At 28.6% G+C, this 12,257-nt stretch overlaps 1 protein-coding gene across 1 annotated transcript in view; it reads right to left on the bottom strand.

Annotated features, from left to right (window-relative positions):
* LOC122271046 (uncharacterized) overlaps nucleotides 1-6,837 on the bottom strand; it is an 84,728-nt gene extending 77,891 nt beyond the window's left edge. The window contains exon 1 of the mRNA XM_043050854.3: nucleotides 6,269-6,837. Coding sequence (XP_042906788.1) covers nucleotides 6,269-6,704 — 436 coding nt within the window. The 5' untranslated portion in view covers nucleotides 6,705-6,837. The remainder of the gene's footprint in view (nucleotides 1-6,268) is intronic.
* Nucleotides 6,838-12,257: the final 5,420 nt, after the last annotated feature.

The raw sequence follows: 12,257 nt of genomic DNA, 5'->3' as shown, positions 1-12,257 counted from the left end.
TAATAATTCCTTTTCACGAAAATGATATCATTAAGGGATTTATTTTCACCACTATCAAATAAGAAGAGACTTATAAAATTCGATATTGATATCCCCTTTGGAAATTATTCATACAGATCCACACCTGCCAACTTTTACGGATTTGGCGTAAAATTTTATTTTTATATTTAAAGTGGTAGTAAATATATATTATTTTTTCTTTCATAAACTGATTTTTTAAATGATTTTGATCACAACTATTCTTAAAAATTTTTAGCATATAGGTTAATATGTATTACTATTGGGGTTGTCAGCTAAAGCTTTTTCAAATACAACGTATTTTTTGCTTACAATTGAAATTTTAATCCCATTTTACTACCACTGGGAAAAGTCATAATGGAAGGGATCAAAAGTTGGCAGGTATGCAGATCTGATTCTTCATGAAAGAATTTCTTCCAGTGTAAATATTAGAAATCAATTTTATCGACAAATATTATATTCAACAAACACTTGACAGCCGCAATTCACCCGACGCCGGTAATTAGAATTTTATACCCGATCATATAACTTTTAATCAATCGACTTTGCGTGCCATAAATTTAGTTGCCGAATATTTATGACATAAAAAGAGCTATAAAATAATGCGTGCCTTTGGTTCGTTAGTGGTAACAAATATGTTTTTATGCAAAGAAAAGAAAACTATGGTTTATATGTATGAATTTAAAATATTATAATTAGATAACCTTTTTCGGCTTCATAAATTATTTAAAAGTTTTTATTGTAAACAAATAGTTAAGTTAAAAACGTATAGTTCCTCGTTAGTTTCGCTCTTTTTTGCAAATAGCAATATATTTTCATACGAAAGATTATATTAATTAAATGTAAATATTGCCATATCGATCTAGAAAAGGAAAAAAATTATAAATGAAATAGCTTACATCTAAATGCAATGCAAATGAAATGAGCTAATGTAACATTTATATAGTAATATAAAATATTTAATATTTTAAATACATTATATAAAATATTTAATTAATTATTAATACATTACATAAAATATTTAAATACATTTTATGATAACTTGTCTTAGCAAAGCGCGGTATTTTCTCTTTTGTATTTTAATAGTTAACATTTAAAAGCATTTTTTAATAACACAATTGTATAGCACAAGTTTATACTAACATTTACATTTTTGATCATAAAAAGTTCTGACGATGAGAAAATTTATATTGAATTTAATTAAATTCATGATTAAAATAAAGTAAATCAAGTTCAGTAAAGTAAAACATTTGATGAGAAGATAATGAAAGTTACTGCAAGTGCATAATCTTCGAATCATATCTTCAAATAGTAACTTAAGTAAAAAGAGATTATCACGTTGCGTTTAAAGAAAAAAATTATAACAATTATTTTATTTGGTTTTCCTAATCGAGTACGTTTCCATAAAACTATGAAATAAAATTCATATAAATGTAAAAATTTAAAATATATTGGGGTTAGACAAAAATAAGGAAACACTTCTCTACTGAATCTATGTAAACAATCTTGATCTCAAGTATTTTGGAAGATTTTACATGGCACGACTTTAAAAAATCATGCTTGAAGTTTTTACAAATAATGTCATTTTTTATTCATGCAAAATTCAGATCAAACAAAAAGAGGAAAGGAAGTTAATAACTTCCTTCTAATTTTAATGCCAGGAATTTTGAAATCATTCAATGGGATAATGATATTTGGAATGGTTATAGAAGTGTTGGGACATAGTTGTGTTGGGAAAAGAAGGAAGCTTTAACCCCTTGGGGACGGGTGATTCAGAAAAGCATTCGTACAAAATCAGAATCAAGTTGCAATTAAATAAAAAACGGTAACTTAAATGTAGTCGTTACTAATTTGACAGACTTACTTTGCTTTTATTTTAATTATTGTTAGTTTAATCATATATATAATCAATGTTAATTCAAAGTATAACTAAATAGTTTTATTTTGAACAAAGTAATGGTGAATTAAATGAATCAAAAAATTATAACTCCGCCTACAAATAAACTGCTAAAGAAATACTTTGATTACCAGTTTTATTTTCTTACCCTGATTGATACGGTTTTTTGCTGTCACGTATTTGTGACAGTCGGCGCGAAAGGGTTAAACTTCCTACGTTTATTCTGGTCGATGTAAGTTTTCCATGGGTAAAAACGACACCATTTCTTAAAGATTCAAGCAAAATCCTTTAAGTAGTGCCAACAATTGTGCTATGAAAAATTTACTACTAAAAAAGAAAGACTGTTTCCATAATTTTTTCCAACCCCTGTATATTTCATGAAAACTTTTTACAGAAAGCTTTTAATAGGGTTAATAGGGCTCCTTTCATTTTGTTTGTTACAAACTTTTTTTTAGAATCATTTTTAACATCATTTGACCGAGTAAATTCGAGCATGATATGCCATTCGTGTTTGACGCAGTTTAGCCGCTTTGGGCACTTTTGAAATTAAACTCTTTCATCTATAATTCCATTAACGATGAATTGAAAAAATAACTCATAACATGTAGGAGTACCTTTGCCTTTGGGCAATCTTTGGAAAGGTTTCACGGTTTTCCTCTACACGTACAGCAAATTTGCATTAGTTGAACACAAAAACATTTTCTACTTAATTAATTTTTGGGCCTTGATTCAAAACTGCAACACTGTGGAGTTGAACTTCAAAAGTAGCGCATACATTTTATGCATTGCCTTCAATGCCAGCGATAAAATTAAATAAAACTTATACAATGCTCTGAAACAACATACAAAACTCTATACAATGCGTTGAAAGCTAAGATTTTTTTAGATATGGATAAAATAAAATCTTATGAGTTTCCTAAGAGAATTGGGGTTTTAAGACATCGAAATGTGGCTCTTAAAGCCAAAGCTAACAAACATTTAGTGACTAACGCTTATTTTTCGTTCCAATAGTTGATTGTTTGACTTGGCGAGCATTTCTTTCGAAAATAAACATAATGCACAAAGAAAAATCTCCGCTGTGATGAATGACTAAGATTGCTATGATATACAGGTTTATATTTTGAGATTCCGCTACAGGAATAGAATATTGCTCTAATATTATAAAGTAAACGCATTTATCTAGAAAATGCCTTAATCACAAAATATTTTTGCAATTACGAATCTATTTTTGAGAAGCAAACTCGTGAAATTTCACTTCAGTCGACATAATGAGTTTAGAAAAGAAATAAAATAGTCGGAAAGCAGTAAAAGTCTAGACAGGCATGAGATTGACTTGAATTTTTAAGCTCTTTTCGAGTTTTCAAGAGAATGTTTCTAGTTTTATATTATATGAATCTTCAATCGAATTACAAATTTTAAATTTTGAGCTAGAAGATTAATTTTTTAATCTTTATTATTTCAAAAAAGAAAAAAGAATTTTATTCAATAAACACTCTGATGTCCCACAAATTTGCTAAACTCTCTGTTACATGGAGATAGCGGATTCGAACCCAGCTGCAACTCTAGAAGTATCTCTGTGATGTCCTATCTTAGATTGCGACACTTGTTCTTCAAATTGACAAAGACTTATAAGCCATACCTTGTAATAAGCCAACGCCTCCTATAACTGAAAATCTCCACACGGTTTTTTATAGATAGTCCGATCAGACCACTGTGAAGGATATCCACTTACCGAACGAGTCATTTAATACAGAATATAGTTAAAAAAAGAAAGTGGCAGCAAATATATGGCTAAAACTTCATTTTATTTATGAATATTAATAGCTTGCCTTATTCACTTGTCAACCACTATAGATTCAATTCTGAAATATATAAGATAAATTTCTCTCAATTGCTTTTATAAAAGGTTTTGGGTACATGCGCACAACTGGTTCGCTTTTTAAGCAGTCTGCGCGGACTACTTATGAAAGATCGTGTGGAGGCTTCTTGATGTAGGAGGTGATGAATAAGCACACTATCTCGCATATGCCTTTGTGACAATAAATAAATATAAAGCAATATACTCCGGTGTAATTTATTTAAAGGATTCAATGATTCATTAAAAAAAGCCGATCACCAAAAATTCAAAATTATATAATTTGTTTTGTTTTTTTATTATTATATGTTATATGAAAGCAAATCAGTGTTTTTAGTTTTTGTTTTTGAAATATAATTAAAAGGATTAAGATAATTATGCATAAATATTTTTTTCTCAATAATTAGTATAATTAATTAAGGAAATGTAGCGGATTACGGTAAGAAGAACGGATCAAATTACGGTATAAAGTGTTGGCACCTATGGTGCATCACACGTATTTTTGCCGTAAAATATTTTACCACAATTTTTACAGTAATATTTATTTAATTAGAGTGATACATAGATTTTACGGTAATTATTACTGTGAAAATTTCTGAATATCATATTTTTTGTTCCGTAGCATCTTCCAGTAAAAATGGATTTTACGGTAAAAAGTACCGGCACCCTGAGTGCCGGTACTTTTTATCGCAATTAGAGCCAGAATTATTTTTAAGGTATATTGTATCTCGCATTTGCTTTCCCCCCGAAAACTGTCAATCGGCAAAATTTAAAATCCCAAACGTTTATTTAAACTATTCTCGTCTTAGCGTCCGCACAATTAACATCTGGATATGCTTCAAAGGGAAAGGACTGCTTAGGCAACGCCTCATACAACTGAAAGCCTCCACACGGTTTTTTATAGATAGTCGGATCAGACCACTATGAAGGTAAACCAGTTTACGAAATAGCCCTTTAATAGAAAATCTGGTGAAAATAAGAAAGTGGTAGCAAATACGTTGTCTAATTGTTTTTTAAATTCATGAATATGATTGCTTAGTCTTATTTACTTGTCTACCACTTAATTAATGACAGTACCTCAGTCGCCCGTGGCATATGACATATGAAGAAGTGGAGTGCCCGCTCGCTGGCAGGGACTCAGAATCTCATCTCACTCTAAGTCCCTTTTAATATAGAATTTGGGTTCAGGCGCACAATCGGTTCACTTTTTAAATAAGTATTTTTATAAGTAGTCTGCGCAGACTACTTATAAAAAAAGGCTAAGGTTAGAGTCTAAGGTTGTCAACATTACTTGCCATCGAAAACTTCTTGTTAGTCAAAAAAAAAAAAAAAAAAAAAAAAAACAGCGAATGAAACATAGTACTTTTCTTCTTTTACACCTTCCTTCAACATAAATATTTTTAATATCACTCAATTGTAAGTTTTATAAAATCCGCAGATTAAGGTAGGCAATTAAAAAATAATTTTTTTTAGATTTTTTATTACTAAAATGCACTTATTTGAGTTTCAAATTGATTTGAACATTTGGGCGTTGATTCCTGTGTGGACTTATTTTTTCTTCTTGAAATTGACATTATAGTTATTCATAATTTTTAATATAAGTTACCACATTAAGTTAATTTCAATGTAAGTTTAATATCACAAATTTAAATATATTTCCTGAAATTATTCTCGCTGAGTAATTTTTTTTATATACATAAAAGAACATTTTCAATAAAAAATTGCATTTATCATAAGAAAAAAGACCAAAAAAATAGTCAGCGAAAAATGATTCTACTCTAATAAACACGCAAGAGTGGATAAAATGCTAAAAATAAAAATTTACTTTAGTATTATTTTATACGGCTGCGGTTCCCAATCTTTTCCGATTGCGGAACCCTCTTTTGGTGGAACTTGACTTTAAGAAAAAAAACTCATTAGCATTTCTAAATAAGTTAGAAAAAAATGAAAAGAAAACAAATTAATTTAGAAACATTTATAGTGAAAAATTCAATTGTTTCATCAATAGCAGTCTTAAGACTAGGTTTCACACTAGACATTTGAATTCATTAGTTTGCAGCGGCTTTTTGTTTATAAATTTTTGGCGTATAAACAAGTTGAATTGAATAAAATAATCTAATCATGGTTTTTAAAAGAAGAAATGTGTTACTGTTTTATTAAAGAAAAATAATTCTTTATTCTTGAATTTAGTTTTTTATTTTAAAGTTCAATGAGAAATAATAAAGTATTTTTTTAGTTAAATTTTGTTATTTTCTTTTTTAATGAATAATCTCGTAAAAATAACTGAGAAATTCAATAATAGATTATTAATTGCCTTAATTAAAGTTACAAAAATCATTACTGATTAAAAAAAAAGTTCTAACTTATGGAACCCCTGTGACCTTTCCACGGAATCGTAGGATTCCTTGAAAAATCTTTTGGGAACAGCTATTTTATAGTATTGTGTTGCGTTATGATATACTTTAGTGTTATTTATTTATAAAAGTTGGTTAACTCACCCACTCCTGGTAACACAACATTCAACAAGCATAGCACCACAGCAACAGGTATCGGCATATGAGGAATAGCTTTACGGAATTCGCCATGCTTTTCTCTGATGCTAACAATTTCCAATTTACCACCACCATCAGCGGCTAATCCAGAGCGATCATAAGGTGGAACAATAGAAGGGCGAGGAGATGGAGATCTTCTAAAAGCACTCGATGGAACAGTACCCAATCGAATGTTAGGATCAGTAGAATCTGATGCGCTTGGACACTTACACAATTGGGATAAATCTGTGGCGGAAGAGATTTTCTCAGGCCTTTTTGGCATGCTACAATATCCACAACGATCACCATTCAATGACGTTTCTGCTTCCATGGTAGTCGGGGAATCAGGTGTGATAAAACTTTGACGATCGTCTGAATTTAATTTCGGTGATGATGATGCCATTCTTTTTAAAATTATTCTGGTTCAATTAAATCTTAATTTTCAATTTCTGAATTAGGATAATATGCTGCAATTGTTAAAGACAAGCGCTATGTGACTTTTGAACTAATCATAATTTGTTTAAAATTTTAATTTTATTTTTTAAAAAGAACTTATATAATTAAAATTACTTATTGAACATAAAAATATTTATTTAGAATTTAAATTTGTATTTATTCGAATTACTTACTCATAGTTAAATACTGTATATTTTAATAAAAATAATTGTTTGTAAATCAAGGCTAAGATAAGATGACAAATTTGGTTCTTTATATAAAATTTGTTCCAGATAACAATAATTTATTCATTACAATTTTGTTTTTTTTTAATAAATTTATTTAAAGATTAAGAGAGATTTTTCATGAAAATATTGTCAATGAGGTTTTCTTTACTATAGCTATTATCAATTAATCTTATTATATCTTTATTTGTTCAAAACTTTATTGGTCAATTTTAAAAAAAAAACAAATAAATTATAAAATAATTATTTTAAAATATGTATCATATTCTCTTTTCAGTTTAATTTAAGACTAAAAAATTGTATTTTAATTTTTCAACTTATGACAGTAATTTTTATCTTACTTTATATATCTAAATATTTTTTAATATTTATCGGTCTTATATCCATTAAAAAAATATTTAGTAAAAAAATGCTGCGAGTTTATCATAATAGCAATCAACAAGTGGCATCAACAAACTTACCGAAAGCTTACACTTAATCGTTGAAAATCAGTTACCTCATATTTGCATTTTCTAATTTATAAAGAAAAAGTCTTTCTATATTCCATAGAATAAAATTACCATTCTTTATAAACAATGCAACTGATTATCTGTTGCTGTCAGCACATATCCTTTTTCAGCAAATAAATTAATCAATCACTTTAAATGCTTCACTAATTATAATAAAATTGGAAACCTGGCAACACTGGAATAAATTGTTTGTCACAGTATCGTTTGCAAAAGGGAAATATTCTGTTATCGTCTGCAAGGCAGGGATACGAATTTATTTATATCTGCACACCGCTTTGAAACCAAAGCAAGGAAAGGTAGCTACCCTGCCGCTGCGAGTAAGCGAAATCATTTATGATCGCTAGGGAGTATCGTCTGCTCTCACATTTACCTAAGATCTCATTCTGCATCAGCGCCCTCTAACGTAACGCTCGCCGGTAGAGAATGAATTGATGTTTCCTTATTTTAAAAAGAGTAAAAAGAATGACACGAAAGAATAGTTTTATTTTCATAGCTAAGTTCATAGATAAGATGGAAAAGAACTTTTGGGGAAAGAAATAGAAAGACCAAGAAAGACCAAGAAAGGTTTCCCGAATCGTTTTTAAATCTAGATTGATAAACGTTCTTACACCTTATTGGTTATTTTGAGTAGAAAAATATATTATTATTACTGTTTTATAATATATAAAGATATTTGATAAAAATAAATAAACAAATTACTAAAGAATTATATAAAGATACGGAATTCGGTATATTTAAGCAGCTCTGGTTATACCACAATGACTTCCCTTAGTATATAAGTCAAATATTTTAGTTATAACAGTCAAATATTTCAATTCAATATGAATCAAATATTTCATTTGCTGTCATTACAGTCCTGAATTGCATGCAAAAACTTTTCAGGATTACGTCCAACTCTGTTAATAAATAAAATATTACTAAACAGATCGAATTTCATTTTCTTATTTATAAATTGTATTATATAATATTTAAAATTGAAATATATGTAAACGACTGTAAACGACCTCAGGGGCCTAGCTAAAATTAGCTATTATTAGCTTTCACTTTCGAATTTTTAACGCATGACTTCAAATTTTACATTATTGTGCAGGAGTTTTTTTTCATTTTTATTTGATATTATATAACGGTCGTAACCAACCCACTTTTGGGTTTACGACTGCCAATTTTCAAGCTCCGTGGCCTTGTAATTTTGAACCCAATCCGGAAGACAAGAGAACTCTGATCAAGTATTGTCAGAAAGTTGCTTTCGTGGAGAACTTTTTGGTGGAACTAACCTGCATTTGCGTTACACGCTGAGGAAAACCACGAAAACCTCCCACTGCTACCCTGATTGCAAGAGGACTCTAACCAGTAATCCGTCTGTCACTCAGTATATTTTACGTCAGCACTGTAGTCGGTGCGAGCCGAGTGCGGGATTCGTATCGACTGGGATTCGAACCCGGTTCACCTCATTGGAAGGCGAACGTTCTATCCCCTGAATCATCACGACTTATATACAGGAGTAGCTCAAAATAACGGAAAAACTTATAGACAACGTTTGTATAAACTATTAAGTAATAAATGTTTAGGAAGCTTTTACATGGCAAAACTGATGGCACGATTTAAAAGATTATGTTTGAAATGATATTTTTACCCATGCAAAGTTCGGAACAACCCGAATTTGCTTTGAATAATAAATAAATTTTTTGCTTAATGCTAGGAAATTTGATATCATTCTTTTGAATTTCAATATTTCTATATATTGGTTTTTTAATTACAGTGGTATTAAAAAACAAAAAACCTGCTTCATACCTCTTGTGCTCATTATGGTCGAACATGGTTAAAAAGGTTACTATTTCTGAATGTTTCAAACTTAATTTTTTAAGTATTAACCGTTTCGATGCTAACCGTTTTTCCATGTAAAATCTTCCAACACATTTTCTGCTAAAAGAAAAATTGTTTACATTGAGCTAATATAAAAGTTTCTCCATTATTTTGATCAACCCCTGTATGTCTCTGCCACTTTTCAAAATCTTAGAACACCATACGATATTGACTGCAATTTGTGAAACTTTTTGTTAGTAAAATAATCTAATATGTTGTATATTATTGAAATCAGTATGACTTAGAAAAATAATAATTTCGATGAAAAAAAAATGGGAATATCTACGAAAATTCCTTATGCAATTTTTTTCTTCCTGAATGGGACTTACGACTCTGAAATAAGAAGTAAAACTTTTTAATTCCACATTTATTAATTTATTTTCTAATTTCTATTTTTTCTTTAAAGTTCATTTTTTTTTAAATCATTCATTTGAGTTTATTTTTATGATTCTAAGAAATCGTTTTCATTCGCAGATCATAACTTAACTTGTGGTTTTAAAAATTATCGATCTTTGCAACAAATCCATACCCTCCAACTTATGAAGATTTTGAAAATAATTCTTTCTAGTGGTAGCGAACCAAAGTAGAAATTTTTAAAGCAAATGGATCTCTCATAAAACTTTTATCAGAACTTAAGAATCTAGCCATATGGCCTGCACTTTTATAAGTAATAGTGGACAAGTTACACTAAAATTAATTTTTTTTAAGTATTAAGACATTAATTTTGCTACCGTCTGAAAAGAAGATTTCTGAAACTACGGAAATTCCGTAGCAGTTGGAAGGTATGCAAATCAATACCAAATAATAAAACCTGTAAAGGGTGTAGGAAAAAATTATTGAAAAGATAATTTTAAAATAATTGTAATAACAAGCTAAGTTCAATTGCATAGAAGAATATTTGAAATCAGAAAAATAAGCAATTTTAACATACGACAACTTAAATCACTCTAATAATGTTCAAAAAGTATTCTTTTTCTAACCTTATTACATTGTTTTGCAATTCAAATTATGTTCCACTGATTTCTGGATGCGAATTAAAATGGACAAAAATATTTAAAGAAACATATCTTTAATAGAATTCTTTTCTTTGAAAGTGCATTTTCTTGGAATTTATTCCACATTTGGAACTCATGAATATTAAGTTCGTGTTTTTAAAGTAATTTTGTTATTTTTGCTCCTATAATAATTCACATATTTAAATAAAATTACTACTTTTGTCTGCAGAAATACAATATTCTATTCCAATAAAGTGGCTATCCATTATCCATTCTAACAAAGTGAGTCCTTCATTTTTCATATATTTTAAAAGTATTGTGTTGTCAAATAATACCCCATCATCAAAAGTGCTTTTAAAATGAAAAACACATAGAAAATTTAAAATTAATTAAGGACTAATTACCTAATCTAATTATAATCCATGGCAAGAAAAAGTAACTCTCATGATTTTAAGCTAAATATTCATAACCAAAATTCAAAAATAATATTAATTTATATTAATTAAATCTCTCTTATCTAACAATCAATAAGAAAATAGTAATGTTTTTAATTTTCTTATACACGTTACAGCATTGATATTTAGTCTGAAAACTACTTCTAATTGGAATATTTTACTAAAAAACCACTTTTTTACTTTTTAAAGACCAAAAACAAAGAACACATTCTTTTTCAATATTAAAAAACATTCATTATATTTCGCAATATGCGAAAGAAAATTGAGACCAGGAATTTTGGCTAAAAAAAATTCTTTAGTTTTTAATTTGAAAATTATGATTTTAAATATTTAATATTTTGTGACAAAAAAATGGAGGTAATCAAACTCCCTTGAAGTTCTCTCAAAATAAAAGATCTCAATACTATTCATTAAAAATTTATCTATACATTTCTAGCATTTTAAAGTTTTATTAGGTAAATCTTACATTTTTCTTTCTTATTAAGAAACTTGAAAAATGAACGGGGGAAAAAATTATAGGTATTAGAAACATAAGAAATTCTTTCCCTAATTATGTCTCTTTGTTAAAGTTAAATTTCAAAATGGACCCCTCATTACAGCTTTGTTCCAAAAAATTAAGGAAAAATCCATTTTCAACTTGTACTTTCGACTAAGTTTCGTAAAAAGCTGTGACATAACGACAATTGCAATTAGTACATTACACATGCAATACGCATACACTTTTTAGATAAAAAAAAGACTGAACTTAGGAAGAAAAAAAAAGTTTTCCTGTGTAAATGTATGACAATTACAACTTTTTTAACACGTTCACGCCGGGAAAAGTGAAAATACTGGTACGGGAAAAGAGAAAATACTGGTAGAAGAACTATTTCAATGTTAGATAATATTCGGGAGGAGTTAATCTATTCTCAACAATAACAATTCACTGTAAGGAAATTTATTAAGGCGAAGAAGCAATTCAATATAAAAATTGCATCCGTTAAAAACAATTGGTAGTTATGGATTTTTATTATTCCCTGAAAAAAACTAAAAAATGAAATTTATTGTTACCAGTTTTTACTCCGGTGCGCTGCCAAGATGAGACAATATAGCGTGACCCACCGGTGGGTCACCCCGGCGTGAACGTGTTAAATAAGTATATATAAAGCTCCTTAGAGCAATGTACGAATTATAATTCCATTCAGAATTATATTTACTAATTCTAACACCTCGCTTCGTCATAAGAGATAATAAACGCGCTAGCTTTAGGAATATGGGGTAATTTTAAAAATTTAATATTTAAGATTAATCTGAATTTTATCAAAAGATTTTCTTTATATTTTTAAAATGGTAACAAAATGAAAACTTTATTTTCATATTGTTTTAAAAGCCATTTATTTATATTAACTTTGACCATAGTTTTCTAATTTGAATATATCTATAAAAGTTCTAATATTATTCTTCAAAACTATTAC

This window comes from Parasteatoda tepidariorum, chromosome 5 (assembly GCF_982258835.1).
Source record: "Parasteatoda tepidariorum strain Cologne lab strain chromosome 5, Ptep-v5.0, whole genome shotgun sequence".
Classification (NCBI taxonomy): Eukaryota; Metazoa; Arthropoda; class Arachnida; order Araneae; family Theridiidae; genus Parasteatoda; species Parasteatoda tepidariorum.
The sequence above is the reverse complement of the archived record's forward strand: the minus strand, read 5'-3'. Positions and strand labels throughout refer to the sequence as shown.